The following is a 22,900-nucleotide window of genomic DNA, read 5'->3' as shown; positions in this document are numbered from 1 at the left end:
TGCAGTTAAATAAATGCTGCTACTACAAAGAAGTGCCATGGCCTGCAACTCTGTTTTAGATTTTAGATTTAGCATTACAACACAGATGTGGGCACAAAACCAGGCCCATAATCAAACATTTTCCTAGTTTGGTGTGTAAGAACATGTCTGCACTGAACAAAGCCATCCAACATGTTTGAAGTGGAAGCAGCACTTTTGGCAAAGTGAGAGCGAAGTCCTGCTGCCATGGAGACCTAAATCACTTACTTATAGACTCAGTCTTATTGGACATGGATAATATTGTCTGTCCCAACACTTCAGAGCTTTAGCCAACAGTCATTCTAGGTTAACTGACATTTCTGGCAATTGATGTAAACCTTTTACTAAAACTGCATCAAAGAAGGAAAAGAATGAGAGGACAGTCGTGCACAGCTGTGGAAAGACAAACAACAACTGCTGAATAAGGGAAGACGTCAAATGTGATAATTAGAATCCCTATATACTAGTATCATTTCCAAATTGTTGCCAATACAAGAATTTGAATCATTTTTAAAAATAAAAGGCAAGTTTTACCTTATTTGACGTTGAAGAAGAGATCAAAGTAACGTCCAAAGTAATGTGATAATTAGAATCCCCATTTATCATTCTCCATATGCTGTCAATACAAACAATAGCAGTAAGAAGGTTTACAATAGCTCTTCATAGTATTATTATCACTTTGACCTTCACATGTATCTATTGAAGTTGAGGGAGAGGTCAGACGTGACACAATATTCTAAATCTTTATGCATTACTTTCTAACAATACACACTATATACAGCAAACCAAGCCTAAAATACTCTGTTGTAATACTATTACTACTAATACTACTACTAATAATTAATAATAACACAGCAGTTAGTTACATGCATGCACTGTAAAGAAAGAGTAAGGGCACTTGTTCACACATACTGTTCTTCACCTTTTCCCTACAATGGCAGAAACAAATCATCATGTACTCGTTTCTCTTGTAGTGGTTTTAGTGTCAGTCCTCCACACTGGCTAAACCTTTTAACCACTAAACACCTACTTTGCAACCCCCAACCTCCCACTATGTTTCTCTGTGTTTGGTGGTCTACTGATGTTCTTGGTCTCCTGGTTTCTTACGGGTTGCAGACTGCAGTCCAAATAAAGAAAACTGTCTTGTTCACGGCCTCTTTTTAAAACCTTTTTATTTGTTGTTGTTGCTCCCTGAGCCTGGTTCTGCTGGAGGTTTCTTCCTGTTAAAAATGAGTTTTGCCTTCTCACTGTCTCACTGTTATTTTTGGGTCTTTGCTTTGCATTATACAGCGCCTCGAGGCAAATGTTGGAACTTTATAAATAAAATCGAGCTGAACTGAATTGTCAGTTAGCTTTAGGTTTAGCTTTAACTTTAAGACTGCACCACATGAAGTCACATTTGCTGCTTTGGTAATCGGAAATCCGCTGCATACACGATGTACATTAAACACCCTTTTTTCAGTTTTTAATTTAATTTCACATGAGATCACACAAACACTTAAACGTGAGCTTAAAAACAACACAGAGGTGGTGTTGTAAACTGTAAATTTCGAGTAGATATAATGATATGGTTAAAATCCATACATGAACCAGACATCATCAAGCTGGCTGAACAGAGATTTTATTCACATCACTAGACACTCATCACATAATCACAAGTAGCTACTGGCATTCTCGTTCATACACACAGCCACACTCCTGCATGTTGGTTAATGCAGTCCCTCACACAGACCCCTACACATCGAGAACGAGTGTACATATCACATCCATAGGAACATCAGCAGTAGTCAGAGTAATCCTCCTCCACATAGTTGGCTGGAAAGAACCCCACCTGGAAACACAGGAGCAGTGCAGGTCAGACAAGAAAACAGCAAATAAAAAAAAAAATTTTTTTTTACATTTTTTCCGTGCTCTCACCCGGCCGTACACCTCTCCTTTCCACCAGCCACTGTGACCCTTCTTGGAAAGGATCTTGATGGTGTCTCCTTCCCGCAGCGAGAGCTCGGAGCGGTCCCTGGCCGAGAAGTCATACCTGGCCCTTGCGACGCCAAAGCTCCTCATGCTGCCCCCTGTGAGACAGAGCCCACATTGCAGCATGGAACAGCTTAAAGGAATAGTTTTGGGGAAACAGTCTTACCCCATTCCTCGCAGAGGAGTTTTCATGAGCGTTATCATCACCACTCATGTTAAACAGAGTTAAAGCAGATTTTAACTTACAATAAAGACTGGAGATGGCAAAAAGAACTCATGCGGCTATCATAAAGTCATTTCTAGACTCTTGCTTTTGTTCAAAATAAAGAAACGTGATAAAAATGAATATGAGAGCTCCATGATCTGTAGTGATCTGCACTTCCAAAACTAGGAGGTGGGTTGCTCTGTCATTTTGCACAGACATTTGCAAGTCACAGAGGACGACTTTGGTGATCACAGTGAGGACTGTAGGAGGTGATGGAGATCTTCTGTACCTGGTGTGAAATTGGGCATGTTGTCAGACAGGTTGCTTTGCTCCGGTTGTTTGAAAGGTATACAAAGTGTGGTGTCCAGGTCCTTAAAGTACTCCTTCAATGAGGTCTGCTGGTAATACTGAATCATCTCCTAATATGGGAGGGGGGCGGGAGGAGAAAAGAAGCGTGAGAAACGTAAGAGAGATGTTAGTTGTGGTTAGAGAGGAGGAGCTGAGGTCAGCAGCAATCCAGCACTAAAGATAATGTTCAGCGGTAGGTTTGGTTTCTCTTGCTCTGAGGCAGTGCTTCAGCTTTATGACTGTGTATGACTTACTACTAGCTCCTTGAAGGCCTTCTTGTCGTTGATGCGGTAGAGGCCTTCACTAGAGGTGATCTTAATGTGTCTGATGTCCATGTTGAACCTGAGGGAGGAGAGAGGTGAATATTAAAAGCCACAGTCTGGGAACTCAGTCCACGTGGAGGCTGAACGGCAAACATAGCGATGGCTCTCCAACGACAGAATCGAGAATTTTTCACTTCTGCAAAGATGAATGGATTTTGTTGGCTCATGAATTATAAACAGATCATGCATTAAATGCTTTGTCAGTCTGGATTGTTTCCCTTGGTTTTGAGAGGAAGTGATACTTCGTTTACTGCACATTTACGCATTACACGTGTTTGGTGAAACATCTCCAAATTTCCAAACCGTTTTTTGGATGGGGAACTTTTTAAAGAGGAGGTTTATTTTACAAGAGGATGACAATGCAGTATATTTCCTGATGACGTTTTGTATGATTTTATTAAGTTAAATGCTCCTTTGATGCAAAAAGATGTTCATCCTTCCATCCATTTTCTTCCGCTTATCCGGGGGCCAGGTCGCGGGGGCAGCAGCCAAAGCAGAGCAGCCCAGACCTCCCTCTCCCCAGCCACCTCCTCTAGCTTGGCCAGTCGAGATATATAATCTCTCCAGCGTGTGCAAAAAAAAAGTGCTCTTTCTTATTGTTTTAGGGCAGATATGCAGCTTATCCTTTAACAATTAAGGTTTGAAATGCAATCGGACCAATAATAGAATATTTAAAAAAATTGCTTGTAATTTGGCCATCTTCAAATCAACAGATAGATAATCAAACAGTACTTTAACTGATATATGTCTTACTTAATGCTGATAGCATACTCTCCTCCATCTTTCTGCCGCACGAGGAAGGTACCATCAGAGCGGGACATTAATAGGTTTTTGGCGGCCGTGCGGTCCATGTTTCCCGCAAACCTTCAATCACACAGAGAGAACGAGAGCGTCAGTTTTTATTTTGAGTGAATACTGTAGCCTCTGCAACATTAATTCACACAGTTATTTTTTGACAACAGTCACAAGACCAATCAAGTTACACTGCTATCAAACACACACTTTGTCACTACAGCATTACTTGGCCTTCTTTGACAGTTATAGACGTGAGAGCAGACAATGATTCAAATATGAGTGTCATTACAAAGAAACAATCATTTCACAAACAGCACCAAAGTGTTAAAAATTTAGGATCCAGACAAATGTGAAAAATGGTCAGTATGGCAAGCTTTGAGCCAAATTTGAAGAAATCCCCTGAAGACATTTGTGAGATATTTCATTAAAGTGGGTAGCCCTAAAACAAAACACCTCTGGCTTCGCTCTTCGCTGACAGCTAGTGAAAGAAGCTTTGCCTTTAGGGGTTTTTACCAGAAAGACTGTATAAAGAAAAATAGTAGGCTACACTTAGTCCAATGCTTTAGTTGAAAGCCCATCAGTTCACACCTTAACCACATCTTAAAAAGCTATCAAATTAAATGTATCGGTTGCATTTCCCTGCACAAGCGTACATAATTCTGAAAAATACTTTCAAACGAGCTTTAAGCCGATGTTGTTCTCTACAAACTCTGATCCATTATTTTGATAATGGAAAGCTCTGTTTATAAGAAAAATTATGTTGTCTGACTGTACATGATCAGTCGTGTTCACTTTCCTGTCCTTAATGTCATACTTTTCATTACCACCAGGTGTCGCCAAACTGACACATTTTCTAACACGCTGTCCTTCAGGAGGGCAATGGTGTGATTAAAAAGCTGTTTATAATCACTACTTTAAGGGCTCAGAATGCCGTCGTCGTCGTCATCAACACGAGCCTGGGGGTGAATCACATATCACCACAGTGTACGGTACATCCCATCAGTTTGAGCGTTACAGAGTGTTCCAAACGCTGCCATTAAAACGCCTGTAATTTTCAGTATCGGGTTCTGCTTTTGCGTCTGTTAACTAGTACTACTCTATGTGTCGGCTCAGTGGTGTTTCCCACTGAGTTTTGCAAACACTGCAGCACTGTAAAAAAAAAAAAAATCAGACCATGGTTAACCAAGGTAAGCAGAAGCTCGGCGAGCGAGCAATTGTGCCCCGTTCCTGTCAATACTCACCAGTTGAAGCCAGATAGGTCTTGGGGTGGCCTCTGGAAAGTAGTGAGATCACAGAAAAGTCACATATAAAAAGGCTGATAACAAGTTTTCATTTCCTTCTGCTTAATGTTTGTTTTCTTTACAGGAATATGCAAGCTGACAAAAACCACTTGGCTGTGCTAAATTTAGTCAGTTATTTGTTTGCTGTTCTGAGCTTATGCCTTTCTGGGAAATTAAATCTATTTGAAAATGTTGTTTTGTTTTCAAAATGGAAAAAGGTAGGGTGCTTACTGGCTGCTGGATTGTACTCACAGTGAGGTAGGGCTGAACCTTTTGGCAAGGGAACCATCCCATTAGACCACTGGTTAGATTTCTTCCCTATGTCACATAATAGAAAATAACATGATCAGACTGAGTCAACCGATCAGTCACTGAAGGGTAAATCAAGCAATCGACCCCAATTGTAAAAATATTTACTCATATACAAAAGATAGCAATCTGAGGTAAGTCACACATCAAAAATCTGTAAGCAGAGGTTTAATGAGGAAGTACTGTGAAGCATGAAAGAGCTGGCTGACACCTGATTTGTGAATCAATTTTTTTTGGTTAACTATTAACAAAATGTTAAAAACTATTTCACTACGACATGTTTTAAAGTCCTGATGGATAAAATCACAGACACTGTGTTGAGCCCATTTATGCAGCGCTGACAGTGAGATGGTTCAAACGCATGAAGGTTTTTCACTCTTCTCAGCGCATGCTTTCTTTCTCATGAATGAAACTTTCAGTAAACTGTGCCACAGTGAGCCAGCGGGAACAAAAAGCACGGCCGCGAAACCTGAGCGGCTCTGTGGATTTCTGCCGTCAGATTACGCTTATTTTCCAAATCAAAACTGTCACACAGCATCGCGACTGCATGCAGATACAAGTGCAGGTTTGGCACGAGGGAGGAAGTGGAAGACTGAGACGCAGAGAGGAAAATGTCAAAAGAGACTGAAAAAAGACAAAAGCCTCTCACACCTACACGGTAACCACAGGAAACGAGCCTTGAAAAGTCTAAAAAATAATGCATGACCCCCCCTCACCCCTCCCCTTCTTCAGTTTACTGAATGCAGAATGGAGTGCATGTATATGGCTATGTTTTTTAGGCCTACCTCCCACCAGGGCAGCTCTGCGTCAGCGCGGGTCAGCTCAATGACGTCCCCTCTGGAGAGATGAAGCGCTTGGCCGAAGCCCACAGGAGGCGGCGGCATGCCATAATACTCCTGATTTACCTCCATCTTAGGATATCCTGACAGCAGAAAGAGGAAAAAGGAGAGGTTGTGATATTTGGAAGAGCTGCAATAAGGCAAGTACTCCTGGAAAAACGAATCAAACTGGATCAAACTATTCTCTGCATATTTTTTAAAAACTTTTAATTTCAGATAGACAAAGTTTACCAAAAACATCCCCTATCCCCGCCTACCATGATGCTCCGTTTAGATAAATTAAACTGGGCTACCATTAACCACACACGAGTGGGGTTCCCATCAACATGCATAAATTGGTTGAAAATAGTCCACAAACTAGTTAATGGTTGTCGCTCTGATATTTTCTACCTTAAAAGAGGGCTCAGAAAAGAAGACTGTGAGAACATCTCATTCGCTGCAAGTACTGAACTCACGGCTCAATCGGTAAGAATAAAAAAACGAAGGGAATGAGGGGAAAGCACTTTCATTCAGACGTAAGCGAACCATCCTCATTTATTTACCAGCCCTGTTATGCAACTTGAATAAATCGGGTTGGGGGTATAGTACACTGATATGTTTGACAGGTGAAGCTAAATCACTTGCTGTGATGTTTCTGGGCAGAACTGGAGGGAGATAAACCAAGATATTGACCTCAGGACTCTGATTGACAAAACAAAAAGAGTAAGAATGAAAATATTTACAAGAGTGTTGCTTTTATTCCAGTCATTACAACCAGTGAGTCACAGTTCAGTCATGACTTTTGAAATATTACATAAAATGAAACCTAAAAATCCGTTGGTCACTCCGTGGGCTTTCGTAAATTCCTAAAGTTGAGACATCGCATTACAAACAAATCTCTTTGAGGTTGCATCAGAAAGAAAAAATCTTCAGAATCAAAAAGGTGGAGCTATCTGCCATGCTTATGCCTTCTTAGTAAGGGAAATAATCTTCTTCTGGTCAAGAGGCAAAAAGATAAGGTATTAAAACGTGCATCTAGCGATAAGATTATCAGCGTCAAAGAAAATGAATCAGACAGGCTACAAAGTTTAGTTCCGTCGCATTTCCAGAAGACCAGCTGATTTCTATGCCAGCTCACAACAACAGATGACTCAGCAGGCAAACCTCATAAAGTGGGGTTATTTAATCCTGCAGCTGCAGCAAGCCACTCTGCAACCCACCTCCACCCCACTCTTTTTCATTCGTTGTCTGACGATCTCTACTCTGTTCTGTGCTGAGCTTTTGTTGCTGTTCTTCCTGCTTTATGCTTTACTCTTATGCACATGTAAGAACAGAGACAGCCATACCCTCTAATATAAATCAGTGCTGATGTAAACAATAAGACCCCGTGCACACAGACACACTACAGTAAAAAAATACCTTCTTTTGACGAGGAAAAAAATCAGGTTGCTCGGTCAACAGCCGCAAGCAGTTGGGGAGACCAGAGATTAAGTGTGCAACACTCTCAATCTTAACTGAGTTAACCAGCCACCTGATTGCTCTCAAAAAAGTCACAGTCAAACTTATACTGACTGCAATCAGTCAGACAGATTAGTTACAGATTGTTAACACGCTGCGATCTATTTTAGTCAGCATGGTTGCCAAGCGCCTATGTCACTTTGCACTTAGTGTCTTATAGAAAATAGATCACCGTTAAACACATCACAATAAAATACAACCATACAGGCAGGAAAAGCAGACTGGGAATACTTGCTGATAATGTGATATATAACTATCTGAATTATTTATGGTGAACTCTGCTGCTAATAGAGGAGAAAATGATAATTGCCCTGCTGAAGTTCTAGCTGTCCGACATAATAGGGTATGGGTCTTTATCAGAGAAGATCACAGAGAGATTAAAGCTGATGGCAGAGAGGCTTTTAAAAATGGTCACTATATATAGATTTGGTTATAACTTTACAAACAAAGAAAGCACTTTTATGATAACACAACTCACAAGATATATGAATTGTATGTAGGTTATAACTAGGGAAGACACATCGCTACAGCTTTATATTTGAGTGTTGAACAAAAACATAACCTCAGAACCTGAAAGTCTTGTGCTGTATGCTTTCAACATGCTGGTAGAAGTAGGCTTTATAAGCTGATATATCATGAATTGCTTACCAATGCTGGAATGACCAGAGGACCTTTGAGCTTTATTCTGCAGGAGCAAAAGAAAGAAACGGTGAAGCAAAGTTTTGCGCAAGTCCCAAAGAACATCCATCCATTAAAACTGGCACGTACAATAGTGGGAATAAAGCCCAAAGAGGCTTTATCCACCAGCTGAGCTGGAAGTTTACAGTATGAAATATATGTAGACATACCTTTTTTGCAGAAACAGAATGATCTGTAATTTTAAAAGCAGAATTGATCATTAGACTAATTAGTAGCGGTGTTTAAACACATACATATGCATGTGTGCACGTATACAGACCTGAGTTTCGTCCACAGGCGGGTACTCTGCCTAAACATTCTTTATGTGCTGCCATCTTACAGCGAGTGCAGCGATAGCCCTGAAAAAATATCCCCCTGCAGACACATTGAGAAATTTTACCTTTAGAGGAGATTCCTTTTCTTTTTTTTTGTTAACTTGTTAATACAGTTCCACAGGAGCTAACTTGTTAACTAGTTGGAGGAATAATAGAATAACAGAAGTACCTTAACAACATTGAGCAAGCTTTACAGGAGGTGGTTTCCTCAAAGCAGTGCATCTGGAAGTCATGGTTATTTGCTGTGGAGTTCTCAGGACTCATATTTGACCTGTAAGCACAAAGCGAAACTGTTTTGACCTCAGCTGGGGGGAAGTAGGCATTCAAACAGCTGCTTTTCAGTGCCAGATACTTTGGTACTTTCACTCTGGTAAAAGTACAAATCATAAGGTATCCGTTTAGAGAGACTGGCGATGAAAAAGCAGTCAAAGCCAGTGCAGTGAGACTGCAAATAATGTAACAAATAGCAGGTTGATGCGTTAAATCAACAACAGAAATCCATAAAACTAAACGTTTCCATGTCCAACCTTTTTCAGATCCGCTTCTTATTTTGTATGTTCAACAACACAAAAGTCCGTCATTACATAAATGTAATATTTTGGAGGAAAAAACAATTAACAACCTAAAACCTGCAGTAACTTATCCCAGCTCTGGTTTGCTGACATATTGAGGTGTTTTGAAAGAGCTCACTGTTTTTTTTTAGTCTATAAGTCTGAGTATAGTTTCTGGAACTTTAGCTGCTAAATATTCTTCATAGTTCTCTGATTGCTGTTTTTAGTGCTCAGCTGTACGTCCACATTTAATACTCACAGAGCCATCTCAAACTGTTCCAGCCATTTTTTCTTCAGTTCTCTGGTTTTGAAGAATAAATCATAGCCAGACCTTCCGTAGCAATCCAGCAAGAGGAACAAATAGGACCACTGTTCACATACAAAAACACACACACACAGTCAGTCCTATTGAGATGCCTTATGCCGATCTTGTTTTGTGTGTAACAGGTGTCTCAGTGCAGATTTGGAGACCTTTTTATTGTCCTTCTCTCCTGTGGTTTCATCTCGTATCTGGTAGCTGTGTAGTTCAATGATCTCTTTCAGCTCAAAAGTTTCTCCACTCTTTTTCTTACAAATAAACACGGCTTTATCAAAGAGGAACGCGTACCTGACAAACAGCAGAGCGCACACAAACGCAACGTCAAACAACAGCTTGTAACATATCAGATGAGACGTGTGTCAGCCACACACGCACCTGTCCTGTTTCGATCTTTTCTCTGAGCTGCAAATCTTTAGTTCTCCATCGATTTTGGGACGACCGTAGAGAGCTAGAGACTGAGTCTGAGGAAGGAGGACGAGAGGGAGGATGAGCAGAAAGGAAATACAAACAACAACCAAAGAGAGACTCATTAAAAATGAAATAGTGTAACCGCACCATGTTTTCTATGGAAAGCTGAAATGTGGTGATTTGCTTGATGATCTCATTGTCTCGTTTCACCTCATTAACACTCTGCGCCAGATCCTGGAAACACACACACATGCATGCACGAGGATTAAGTATCATACTTTCAGGTTACATACAAGTAGAAATACACAAATACACACACTTACTCTCATGGCATCTAGAGCTGTTCGCAGGTTCTCCTTCTCTGTTGAGTCAGTGGTGTGTTTTACCAGCTCCTGCAGACACAAGCAAGCCACGGCAAATTAAAGCTGCTGGATAAAACCAACTGGAAACTGAAGATACAGTAAGTACCATGTATGAAGTATAAACACATGCCTGTAATAGCAGGTGGTATTTGAGGACTCTCTGCATGGGGACCATGAGTAAATCTCGTAGAGAAAAACGTCCACTGTTTGCTCTCTTTGAACACTCCTGAGAGAGAGACAGACAGAGCGAACTAGTATTAAACAACAAGAAATGATGATCAAATAAATTTGCATGAAGTTATTTAAATATGTCTAAAATGGAGCGTGTGTTTCCTCCTCACCTCCAGTTTCATCCTGATATCCTCCCTCGCATTTGAAAGCTTGTCAAGGTGTTTTGTTGCCGCCTCCACCTGACTGCAGTAACGACCGTACAGTAACAGCCTGGCGAGAGATGGGATACATAAACATATTTTTCATACATTTGTTTGTAAGATAAACAAGTGGATCTGTGTGTGTGTCTCTGCACGAGCGATATACCTCTCCTTGTAGTTCACAAACACCTGGAACAGATTCCTGGCTCCATTATTTAGGATAGAGTTCTGAACTTCTTCTAGCAATTCAGAATGGGTCTTATTCAAATCCTACACACACACACACACACACACACACACACACACACACACACACACACCCACACACACACCCACACACACTATGTAAACAAAGGTTTTCCATGAAGTGGGTATATCATGCAGGTGTAGAGGTAAACACCTTCTTTACCTGTACGTTGATGAAGATACTTTCAATGTCTTGTGGCTGGAGAAACCTTTGAAGAGGCTTCATAAAGTGCTGCACAGAAGAGCGAGTATGAGTGTTATTTTTAATTTTTTTTGTGCACGAGTTCTCTATACTTGTGTGCTTGTGATGTATGATGAAGGATTGAAAGAGGTGTGGAACAGGTGTATAAAAAGTGATGTTGTTACTTACGTAAAAATGTTTTTTGCAAATTTGTGATTTTAATTTCACAGAAATTCAGATTTCTTTTTTTTTTTTAAATGTGTGAGCTTTGAATTTCAGAAATATTAAAACATTTTTGTGTTAAGTTTAAAAGATCTCAGAAATTCACATTTTTTCTCCCCCAGCTCCTTTATGTTTTTTAAGATGGGCTCTGTCATCGTCATTATGAGCCGTTTTTTATATTGCCATATGAATGCACCGATCTTCTTTGATCAGACTGTGGGTGTGTGCACACCTGTAGTATAGATTGCAGTGTTTCTGAGTATTTCTCTTCCGTCTGTCTGATCTCCTGCAGGCAGCACTCTCTCTTGTCCACACCAGTTTTCTGCTGCTAAAGGGCACAAAAAAAAGTCAAATGAGGGGTTTTTTGCTTTTGTTTGTACTTGCCTTATACAAAAGAAATGGGTTATGGTGTTTAAGTAGCAGTAGTTATTTAAACATTAACAGAGAAGTTTAAACAACCCCTATCAAAGTCAAACAGAAAACTTTGGCACATAGGCTCTGAGGCACTGCGGTTCCTTGACCCACAAAGACTTTCAAAAACCAAAGGAGGTTTTAAGAACATTAATAAGATTGGAAAGACAAAGAAAAATTATTATTCCTGCTACACAAAATTGTATTTAATATTTCAAACTGTCCTTCTTGCTCTTTTCTTACTGAATAATTCTGACTAAAAGGTTTCTAAAAAATCTAAAATAACATGCTTCGGGTGAAGGTGTATATATTAGACATCTGCAAGTAAAACTCTAATCTGATTAAGAGTCTTTGATATGCGGACTACTCTGCCTACCGAGTCATAGCCTCACATGAGGTGATAAGAAACACAGTGAAACCCAGATTTTAGTGCAGAAGTACTTTGTTGGAAGACCTGCAAAGTTTGCAGGTTGCAAGTGAAGGCTACACCCTCCTTTTTGTTGCAGGTTACAGGTCACATGGGAACCACTCACAGTTTCAGGCGGTTCATCTGTCCTCATCAAGTCTTCATAGATCTCATCTCCTTCGTTCTCCTCATCCTCCACAAAGTCGTACAAGTCATCATCTTCATCCACTGTATCACTAATACACAAAACACATGCAAAGTACTTACTGTTATCACCTTTGGCTTTTTTTCTTAAATATATCTGTGCTGTATACGGAGCGTCACTAACCTGTACACCACCTGTATAGCTGGTGGAATATAACATTTCTCCACTTGCAATAAACCATCACATCTCCCAGTTTGATTCAATTAAAATTCAAAATGTCCTGACAAGACTCTTAAATTGAATTCTTAAAAGTAAAATAATGCAGAATTTTTGCTGGTAGTTTTCTGTTTGAGTATTTTGAACTTTTCTACAGGTCAAAATGTGGCATTATGAAAGCATTTCCTTGTGAAGATGTTAAAGTTTTATAGGAAAATCCTCAAATCATACAGCCACACAACAAAACGAGAGAGCGAAAAATTGGCAGCTATTTAAAACAATCTCTCTCCCTCCATTTAGACATTATAGAGAAAAAGGCTTACTCTATCTGGTCAGACAGGCCGCTGTAGATCTCCTCATCAAGAGTGCATCCCTCTAAAGGAAAAGGCCTGTTGAAGGGAAGGTGAGTGTGTTAAAGCAACAAAAAAGAGAGTGAAAATTACAACTGAATAAAGGTTAATATAATATTAGTAATTAAGCATGAATTTAGGTTCCAGGCTGAAGGACAAAACCCCATTACTGTGGTGCTGACTTCCTGATGAGCCGGCGTATTTAATGGTAATGGAAAGGATTTAAATTTTTAAGTGCCCAGAAATCTAACAAAAACCTGTTGTGCTCAAAATATAAAGATTAAATGCCACTTAAATTAATGAGTTACAAAACTTGAAACTTTCGGGAACATTCTGTCAAGTTAAGAAACAACAGTCTTATCTGGCACTGAGGAAGTGCTGTTATCTGCTACACCAACTTTCAGCCTAAGAAAAAAAAACAGCCACAAGTCTCTGGTCCATATAACCAATTTCAGTTGTATAAATATTATATTCTCGCTTTTAGGATGGCATGGCCACAGACCAACAAAAAAGTAATCCCAAGTAAGCACTTTCACATCCACGTGGTAGGATAAGGGTATAATTTCATGTTGTGCAATAAACCATTTGAGACTAGTTATTTAAAACTCCATAATTTCCACATTTCTACAGAAAACAGTTATGATTAGGACATTTATTATAAAAAAAAAAAGTTGACCATCTTAAACAAGTTACTTCTCCCTTCTCTGCCAACGCATCTGTTTTCTTTCTGCCAGCAACGAAATCGTCTGTGTGATTTCTGTAAACCCCAAATATTTCAAGGAAGCAAACAGACAAATAATAAATGCTTCACACTAACAGATAACACACACATCAGATAATTAATAAAATACTACAAATTTAAAAATGCAGATAAAGCTTTTTACAATTGCATTTAAAGGCATTTGTTGCTACGTTTGGCTCTGGATGATGTCAGTGAGATCGCATTAAAGGTAGGTCGATCCAGATATCGGCACCAACAATAGTATTGGTATCAAATCGATAGTAGCATGATAGAGCATAGAAACAATGTATCGATTCTAAGTCCAGTATGTAATCGACTGCTTTAAATTAATTCTTTTTTTGGGAAATGAGAGAATATACCTCAGACGTGCACCATGAAAAATGTCTGAAACTTTTTGTGTTGACTGTCACATCTATTTTATTTATAGCTTATAGCCCATTTACACAACAGAAGATGACTCAAAGTGCTTTGGAGACTGGCACATTTAAATACCCCAAAAGCTGAAAGTTGTGTTTTGTTGTGTTAACCCATTATTGTGGAAAGTAAAACTCACGGTGATTTGGTGGTCATTAAAATGTGTTCAGAATTTGCGAACTGATGATGATTCATCTAAAAATTCATGACACACTGCTCTCCCATACATGAGCTGCCTTTATAAGTTACGGGTATTGCTACTGGTATTGGCAGTACTGGCCCTGTATTTATTTGGCATGAGATCAAGACCAAAATTTCCAGTATTGCACAACACTGGATCAGATATCCTGAATATGATTAGGATATGAGGGCTTATCATAAGAAAGTCGCCTTAAAAGGAGAGCTGGATGGAAGGTGATAGTCTAAGAATACAAGCATGGACTTAGCAGTTAGCACAAGTGGTCCCTTTAAACTTCAATTTTAGTTACAGGCAGGAATGTACTTACTGAAATCCTCTTTGGACAGCAATGGACGAATGAGACAGGGTGGACAACGTATCTATGACCTTACACAGACAGAAACACACAAAGAAGTATAGTACACAATTAACAATCTTGTACAGAGTGTGGGAACACACACTGGCAGAGAAACTGTAAAACTGTTTAACACTTTAAATGTGAACACTAAATAATGGCCTAGTTTCACTCTCGCTCTGTTTGACAGTTCAATTAAAAAGAGCATAATCACGGTGGGTGTTGAAATTTCATGTGAAATGTGATCAGAAACATACAAAAACAGTGGTTAAAATGAAAGTGAACGCTCTTTGTTTAAAGGAAAGCATGTATTAGCGAGTTTAAATGTTGGTTTATAACTTACTAACCAAGTAAGTAAGGGGCAGTTTGTTTTTGTCACACATTTTGAGCTTCTTTGACACGCTTTTTCACTTTTCAGCATGTTTTCTTTCTGTGTGATGCCACTTGACTTGTTTCAGCTGAAACTTGTCTTCCAACACTTCTGGTTAAGTAAAAAAAAAAAGGACTAAGGAATACATTTCTCAGTCAGCATTTTTCGGTCTAATTTCTGCTTTCATTCAAGACAGAAAAAAAGAGTAAAGATGTAACAAGAAGTGAAAATCTGTGGTTCTGAGAAGTCCTGTGGAAAAGAAATCAGTGAACTAATTCAAACTGCTATCTTAGTAGCAGAGAATTCAATAGAAAACACTAATTAGCTTTCTGATGAAGTGGTGGTTAAAAAAGATCCAAACAGCTGTGTGAGAGAACAGATGTTTCCCATACTAAAATGTTTTATGCTTAGCTAAGCCCATCGTCTGCTGTCTGCTTGCTTTCTGTTTAAATGCATCAACCCCTTCTTTCATCCTTATATCCACCATAGGTTATCAGAAGTTCCACTTAAGAGAAATGTCTATGTTAAATCTTGAGATGATGGCTAGAAACCACTGAACTAAGCTGTATCAAAAGCAATTTGTGATGCAAGCTCTGCTATAACAGCAAAGTAGAGCTCACACACCGACGGGTAAGCGTTAGCAGTTTAATAAAGCAATAGATTATAATAAGATATCTCTCGGAGCAGGTTTTGTGCCGATGGACTTTATTTACTTGTGTACAGGATCTACCACACCCATGTTTTCTACATTAAATTGTTATGGGTGACTGAGTGGAAGCTGCAAAGTGAAACGAGAAGCTTAGTGACAGTAACACACTGTAAAGTTGATGAAATGACCCCCCCCCCCCCCCCCCCCCTCCAAAAATAAAATGTCCTGATGACTCATTTTGAGGACATGGCTTCATCTTAGCTTGCACAGACAAAAAAAAAGTGCTCATTTCAAATCCACTCTTGGTTGCTTTAAATCGCTGCACTGCATAGAAAGTGAAAGAGAACTGTTGAGTACTGCATTCATGCCTTTGCTCTGACACTTCACATTAGAAAATCACCAAGCTACTTCCTGTTAGGGCTTTGTGGGTGTCTGCAAGCTGCAGTAAGGCGTTAGGACTTCATGCTTCACTTTAGACGTCTGCCGTAATGACTGAGCTACGAGTGCATCATGAGTTCCCCTTTCAGGTACAATTTTGGGTTCTTCAGATCTTTAAATTTTTATTCATCGTGTAACCATCAGGAAGAGATTTCATCCGTGCAAGATACAGCAAATAAACGACCGTAAAAAGACGATGACACAAAGTAATAAACACTTATCCTCTGGGACAAGAGAAGCAAGGAGTGCCACAAATGATGGCCTGGACCTGATCTCAAACTCAGTCAAACAGAGTCAGCCTGAGGCAGCATGATGGGACACTGAGGCAAGCTAAATCTACAGGAGAACTGTAGTGCGATTCTCCAAAGTGCAAGAGTGCCTGGAGAATTTGTTTCAAAAGCAAACGTAAAATGTGGTCACAACATGAATGTAGTTTTTCCTGTTTACTACATTTAGTGTAAAGCTAAAAGCTTTGGAGCTTTTAGCGTTCATCGTGATAGCGCAGTGGAGAGAAGAAAGGAAGGGTGAGGAGAGAGAAGACACGTGCTGGATGGTTCGGGGCAGATTCAAACCCAACTTTGTTTAAAGTTAATCAGTAATTAAAATTAACTCAGGGAATATGTCCGAAAGATAGATTTTTGCATGGTCATACCTTTCCAAAGTCCCGAACATCAAACAGATCAAAGGCTTCAAATAGTTCATTCTTCTTCAGATGAAACTTGTCTTGACAAACTCCCAGGAATGTCCGGATATTCTTTAAACACAGGAACTACAAAAAAACCAGAAACACAATCATCACTTTTTTTATAAGTTATATTATTCAATTCAGTTCAGCTGATCTATAAACCAAATAACCATAAATATACATGTGCAATTTTTACATGATAACAAATATGGGCATTGGGCCATACCTCTTGTATCTAGGCTTTAATATGTAGTAGTGCAATATTTAAACTCATACTTAGTTGTTTTTGTTTTAGATGCATTCTGCTTGTGCAGTGTGGATCAGAGTGAAGCTGCATTTCGATCGCGTGGATGTCCCGCACATATTGCACAACTGACAATAAAGTTGACTTTGACTTGAACATTTATGAAAGCATGGGTTGTTCTAAAGAGCTCGCTGAATGTGTTGGTATCGTAATAATTTGTGAGTTTTCTTCCCTCCTACATGCTGCAACTCGGCTACAAAGATTCGGTGCACATAAGGTTACAGAGCGAGGTCACAGAGTGCTGAGAGACACACGGATACATGGTGCACTAAAATTTCCAACACTCTGCTGACTCAATAACTGCAGCGCTCCAAACCACCTCTGGCATTAACATCAACACAAAAACTGTACGCTGGGAGCTTCATGTAATGGGTTTAAATGGCCGAGCAGCTCCTGTGGTCCAGTACATTTGTCCATACAGTGTATTCTAGCCTTACTCTGGATCCTGAGTAATCTGTTTTTCAATCAGTCAAGTTAAATAAATGTGTATAATTCAACAGACTTATTTCTCACTGATTTAAATATGTAGGTAAACACAGGTGTTGGTAATCACATTAATTAAGGCTCTGTACTTAATCTGAGAAGAACTCTTGATTAATATTATTAGTAAGATCTGAAAAGCTCCATACTTTGTGTCCGAATGGCAGCCATGAAACAGGTCTACTGGGTTTTTCCTGGTCTTCAGCGGTGTTGACTGTATTTCTTATCTTACTTATCAGAAATCTATATTTTCCTGTTTTATGTTTGACCAAACTTCCCCCAAAAACACTGTTATAGTGATTTTTCACTGGAAGGCCATCAAAACCTCCAATCTTTGTTAAACACAGACGGTTTAAGTTACGAAATGTCTCGTGTTTTTTAGAAGTGACAATCAAATGAAACGAGCAACTGATGATGCCACAATGGGCTCTGGGAACGTGTGATCAGCCTTTATGACTGTGCTCAAATACTTAGTATATATTTAGTGTAATATTTAGTAGTTCAAAATATTAACAGAAATGTTAATGAACAGATCCATGAAAACAGGAACTATATTAACAAGTTAAAAAAAAAAAAAGATTTCTCTCAATAGTTAAAAATAATTTAGAAGCAAATCAAAAGCAGTCGAAAAGAAAACACGTCTTTTTTAGCTACAATTGTAACAAATCAATAAAAACTTGACAAGTTTAGAAAATTGAAAGATTACAAATTAATAATAAATATCTTCAAAGCCAACGAGCCTGTTTGAGAAGGAACAAGCTGCTGTCTTTCTTTCAACACTTAGATTCCACATACGCTTTGTTACAGCCCTGACCAGACTGTAAATACTCATCAGCAGCACGGACCACGTAACCATCAAGCACAATGAGCTAAAATGTGTGCCACTAAAAAGAAGCAGTTCGAAGGACATCTAAAATATGACTGCAGAAGAAACCACACGGAGCAGAGTGTGCAGTGCAACTGACATGGTGGTCAGACATATGCCGCTTTACATAACTTCCTGCTCTCTCTCTGTGTGTGTGTGTGTGTGTGTGTGTGTCTCTCTCTGTGTCTCTTCAGCAGTGGGAAATGCGGAACTCTAATTTGAGAAAAGGGGAAACGTTTAGTTCTGACTGATACTGCTGCACACATCATGTCGCCCTGCCAGGAGATCACATTAACATGCAATCAAGTATTTGTTTTTACACTACTAAAATAATCCTTATTGCAAGAGCACAGACAAGATTGTCTAATTGTGTAATTGTGTCAACAGGTGTGTGTGTGTGTGTGTGTGTGTGTGTGTGTGTGTGTGTGTGTGTGTGTGTGTGTATGCACATTTGTATACGCCTGTGAGTCTACGTCACAGTGTACACGTCCGGCCTTCTGTTAATCAGCGGATGTTTCTTAACCACTTTTGACCTCATAGGATTTCCCAGAGTTTCCCATGCATATGTCAAAGGCCATTAACTCCTGCACTGTTTGCAGATCTCCAGTAAGGAGGGCCTTCTTAAGATTTCAGCTTAAAAAGGCCCAACATGCTCTACTTTAGGTTATGATATTCTACCATCCTGTCTTTCAAATGTTTTTAACTCATATTTGCCACCCTTTTAATTATCTCATGCCGTTCAACCCTTTTGTTTTTTGTTTTGTTTTTTTAGCTAATGTGTTTTTTAGCTTGCATGCACTGTCAAAAACAATTTTTTGGACAAAGTTGAAAAGACGAGGAAATGTAGGCAGGAATCAACAGGACTTTTTGAGAGTTATATTTAAAAAATGCATAGCTTAAGTATGTATTAAAAATGAATATATTAGCAATATATAAGAAATCACGCCCTTATGTCTGTGTTGTAAATGTACTGGAGCTAACACCTGGCTAATGTAGTGTAGCAGAAAATGTAAGAAGATAGGAAAGTATTCTGCCTGCTACAATCCAGAAAAAAAAGGTTCACCTAACCACATGCCATACCTCAAAAACGTTGCTTGTAGTTTGTGAAATCTCTGCAAAAACTGAAGTCAGCTGTTTCTGCTCCCATTTCACACAAACAGCCTGTTTCTTATCTTTATGCTAAGCTAAGCTAACCATAGAATGGTATCAGTTTTCTCATTTGACTGTCTATAACAAAGGTATACACAAAATATTAGGCATATTCAAAGTGAGGAGAAACGATAAGAGGTGAAAGTATTTTTATCATATCCCTTGTGGAGTATACTCTGTAGAAATATGATCAAATTAAAGCACTTTCCAGCTGCCAGTGCGATTACGGTGCTTCGAAGTCGTTCATATGAGTCCAAAAGTTTCTAATTGTCAAATAAGAAAATAGTTGACATATCACAAAGAGTCTTGCTTCGAGCACAAATCCTGAATTTTCCTGAGCTGTGACTATTCTGGATTACAATGCAGCAATTTGGTATCATCAAATCCTATAAAAGTGAAGAATAAATTTTTAAATTGGAAAATGTTGACAAAACCCCTGTGTATAAAGAGATAATTAAATAACAAAAATTTTAGAGTTTTTTTTAAACATTTATTTATTATTTCTCTTTGTCTTCTAGTTGTCTCCTTTTGTTCTCCTTCATTATCATTATCCTGATCACTACATGCTCCCGGATGTACCGATAATGACTGAAGCATTTTCCTATCATGCAGCATCAGGGCCTCAGTAAGCCATGGTGGTAACAATAGCAATGTCCTATGGAAATGCATCAGGAAAAAGTCTGGGTGTGTGCGTATGTGTGTGTCTCTGGCATTGTGTCTTACCTGCGACATCTGTGGGCGTAGGTTGATCTCTCTCAGGTTGACAGCCTGAGGCAGCAGGTTGTTGAGCAACTGGCAGAGCAGCACGCCATCTCTCAGAGCCTGAGCCAGGTCGCACACCTGTCATAGCGCACACACAGAATTAATTTGAGGAACTGAAACGAGTTTGTGTATTCACACACAGGTGAATATGAATGTGTCGCTGCTTATTTACCTGTGCACCCTCCAGAGTGACCCTGTGGTTCTCTGGAAGAACTCGGCAGTCGATCAACCACATCGCGCACTGCCGCCACAGCTCCATCTTGGTTTTCTGAATGAAAAATAGAAAAAAGGGCAAACACACAGACAGAACTTAGACATGCGGCGTTCAATCAAATGGAGAGCAAAATGAATGTTCAATCAGAAAGGCGCACAGCAGACACTCAGCAATCCCTATCACGCCGTCATTCAGTGAAACACCTTTGTTGAAACTCAATGCAACAAAAAAAAAAGTTGCCGCTGTCTCAGTAAACCTGATCGTACGAGTCCAAATCAACACAGGACCATTTAACCATCGGTCCTTACCTTCACTGGTTCCTCCCGGCACTTCTATGTGTTCTTTCTGATGTTAACCTCCCTGTCTTCCTTTCATTATCTCATTTTCAGACTTCGGCGCTCTTGTTCTGTCGTTCTTCCGTGGTGGGTGTTCTGCAGAGCTGCACTGTGTTGAAGGCTTTTAACTTTTTTCCCGCAACTTCCTTTTTCCTCTGACGCACCCTCTCTCTCTCTCTCTCACTCACACACACACACACACACACACACACACACACACATACACACTCAAAAAGCTGCTGCTGCTGCTGTTGTGACAACTGGCACAAGCTGATAAAAAAAGAGTGAGACTTGATGAAAATGTATGTGAGACATGAGACAGAAAAGCAGCAAGTAAGCCGCTGGACTGTCAACAAAGAAACATTACTTGTCTAGTCATCTACGCACTGATATTTCGCCTCAATAAGGATTTTTTATCCACTTTTGTGGCAGTAAAACGCTGCAGGAACCAAACACACATCAATAAATCTGTGAAATTCAAAATTACACTGCAGAGTTCATATTTAATCTGTCCTAAAGCTCAACAGCAGAGAGACACACTGTCTATCAAAGGAAAATCCTCGAGCTGCCTAATGAATAATGAAACATCTCCTCAAACACTCTGACAGCACCCAGGGGTGATTTTACCCTCATGTTGGCACTTAAAAAAAAAAAAAATTCACAGCTGAGACGCCCCAAAATCAAAACTCATTCAGATGTAACATCTCAAACTAAATCTTTACGAATTTCTTTTTGTGCGACTAAAAACAGTGGAAGTACCGTCTAGTGATATCAGTAATTTAAGCCTTCACTCATTAACAATAAAGCAGGAGAGCAGTATTTAGTCAAGTACAATTTTGGGATATTGTTATCCATATAAGTACTTCCACTGGTACTTTGCATTTTTACTCCATCCAATATATGAGAAGGAAATGGAATGGCTTTTGCACATTTTACTTTCAAAACATACAACTGTTGATTTCAAATTTCAATGCCATCTATGTTTTTTTGACGGTTTGTCCAGTTCAGAGTGACAGGAAGCTGGTAAACCATGAAGAGCTTGCCAGTCTACAGGACGATTGACACAGAGAGTCAGACAACTGCTCACACTCTGCTTCACACTTACAGTGAATTTAGAATCACCACTTAACCTAACGTGCAAGCCCTTAAACTGTGGGAGGAAGTCAAAGTACCCAGACAGAGAGCCTATGCAGTCACAAGGATAATATGCAAAATCCACACATTGAATTTTCATGCAGTGTTGTGCACATGACTACAAATTTGTCACATAGTAAATAATAGATAGAGCCACATAAAAATGTAAACACTGTTGATTTTGGCAATTTGGGGGGCATTGTAGTTACTGTTACTTATCATAATAAAGATAAAATTAGATTACAATCCTTTCCTCAGAACTATAAAGTTGCAATATTAACAGGTCTATTCAAGTCCGGAACGCTTTCCACTGTGAGTTATCTGTATTTTTAAATATCAGATTTATCTTTCTAAATTTATGCTGGTGGTATGGCTTCTTGGAGACTGCTGAGCTTTTTTTCAAATATGCATTTATTTTTAAAATGGCCGATAACTTTTCACTCAAATCTCTGTTCTGAGGTGGCAGGAAATGTGTCAAAATGATCTGAGTGTCTAGGTTAGAGTTGGAAGGGGAAAAAAGAAAGAAGTATGGAAGAGCTGTTTTGCAAGAAAAGTCGGTTTAACTTATGGTGAACAGCAACCACTGTGGCCACAAGATGAAATTGCAGGATTACAGTAATAGCATTACTGATGATTGAGCAACATTAGGCGTTACACACATTTGACCCAAGCGTTCACAGAGGGAGGGTTTTATGGGTATTTCTTCTTATGGTGGCATAGTCTTGGTTTAAAATATATGGACGGGACAGTGAGCTGATTCATGTAGACCAGGAAACAGAAGAGAAGACGTGACTGATGAAGGGTATTGTGATGTAGCATAACTTAAGCAGCAAGGAAGGTGATAAGTAAATAGCATTAGCAGACAATTGAAGTTCTTTTTAAGCATACTTTATTGCTAGCATCTCCCTTTTACCATAAAACAATCAATCAGGCATGCAAAAATCCCACTGGCTTTATACAAGACTTTGCCCACACCTGACCTCGTTAGTCCCTACCATTGAAACAAAATAGGTCAAACCAAATAATACAATTCTAAACAA

General features: G+C 39.3%; 1 protein-coding gene across 3 annotated transcripts; it reads right to left on the bottom strand.

The window, feature by feature from the left end:
* Positions 1-1,621: 1,621 nt before the first annotated feature.
* On the bottom strand, positions 1,622-20,911 carry vav1 (vav guanine nucleotide exchange factor 1). Of its 3 annotated transcripts, none has more exons than XM_085458765.1 (29): positions 20,700-20,911; positions 20,350-20,445; positions 20,139-20,255; positions 16,585-16,701; positions 14,449-14,507; positions 12,760-12,825; positions 12,203-12,311; positions 11,491-11,583; positions 11,019-11,087; positions 10,776-10,879; positions 10,580-10,679; positions 10,369-10,464; positions 10,200-10,268; positions 10,024-10,110; positions 9,844-9,929; positions 9,621-9,756; positions 9,409-9,518; positions 8,768-8,869; positions 8,544-8,638; positions 8,434-8,456; positions 8,234-8,270; positions 6,035-6,171; positions 5,172-5,258; positions 4,902-4,933; positions 3,619-3,729; positions 2,797-2,884; positions 2,484-2,613; positions 1,936-2,087; positions 1,622-1,849 (listed from the first exon to the last, which is right to left on the bottom strand). In XM_085458765.1, the coding sequence occupies exons 2-29, from the start codon at positions 20,434-20,436 to the stop codon at positions 1,796-1,798; spliced, it is 2,553 nt and encodes an 850-aa protein (XP_085314891.1). In that variant the 5' UTR covers positions 20,437-20,445; positions 20,700-20,911; the 3' UTR covers positions 1,622-1,795. The 3 variants fall into 3 exon arrangements, with proteins under 3 accessions (XP_085314891.1, XP_085314890.1, XP_085314892.1); XM_085458764.1 differs by having other exon boundaries at positions 11,491-11,586; positions 20,700-20,910; XM_085458766.1 differs by having other exon boundaries at positions 5,193-5,258; positions 11,491-11,586; positions 20,700-20,908.
* Between the last annotated feature and the right edge of the window lie 1,989 nt (positions 20,912-22,900).

This window comes from Copadichromis virginalis, linkage group LG6 (genome assembly GCF_057382275.1).
Source record: "Copadichromis virginalis isolate Kocher_CV1m ecotype Utaka linkage group LG6, C_Virginalis_male_GT1.1, whole genome shotgun sequence".
In the NCBI taxonomy this organism is placed as follows: Eukaryota; Metazoa; Chordata; class Actinopteri; order Cichliformes; family Cichlidae; genus Copadichromis; species Copadichromis virginalis.
Note: the sequence above shows the minus strand (reverse complement) of the source record. Positions and strands in the feature narration are given on the sequence as shown.

Bases quoted from the DNA above. Each gene is read 5' to 3' on its own strand.
- vav1 (XM_085458764.1), bottom strand. From the start codon at position 20,436: ATGGAGCTGTGGCGGCAGTGCGCGATGTGGTTGATCGACTGCCGAGTT. The intron at 14,508-16,584 runs GTATGACCATGC...TGTCTGTGTAAG, and splicing joins ATGTTCGGGACTTTGGAAAG to GTCATAGATACGTTGTCCAC. The intron at 8,271-8,433 runs GTATGTCTACAT...TTGCTCCTGCAG, and splicing joins ATTCTGTTTCTGCAAAAAAG to AATAAAGCTCAAAGGTCCTC.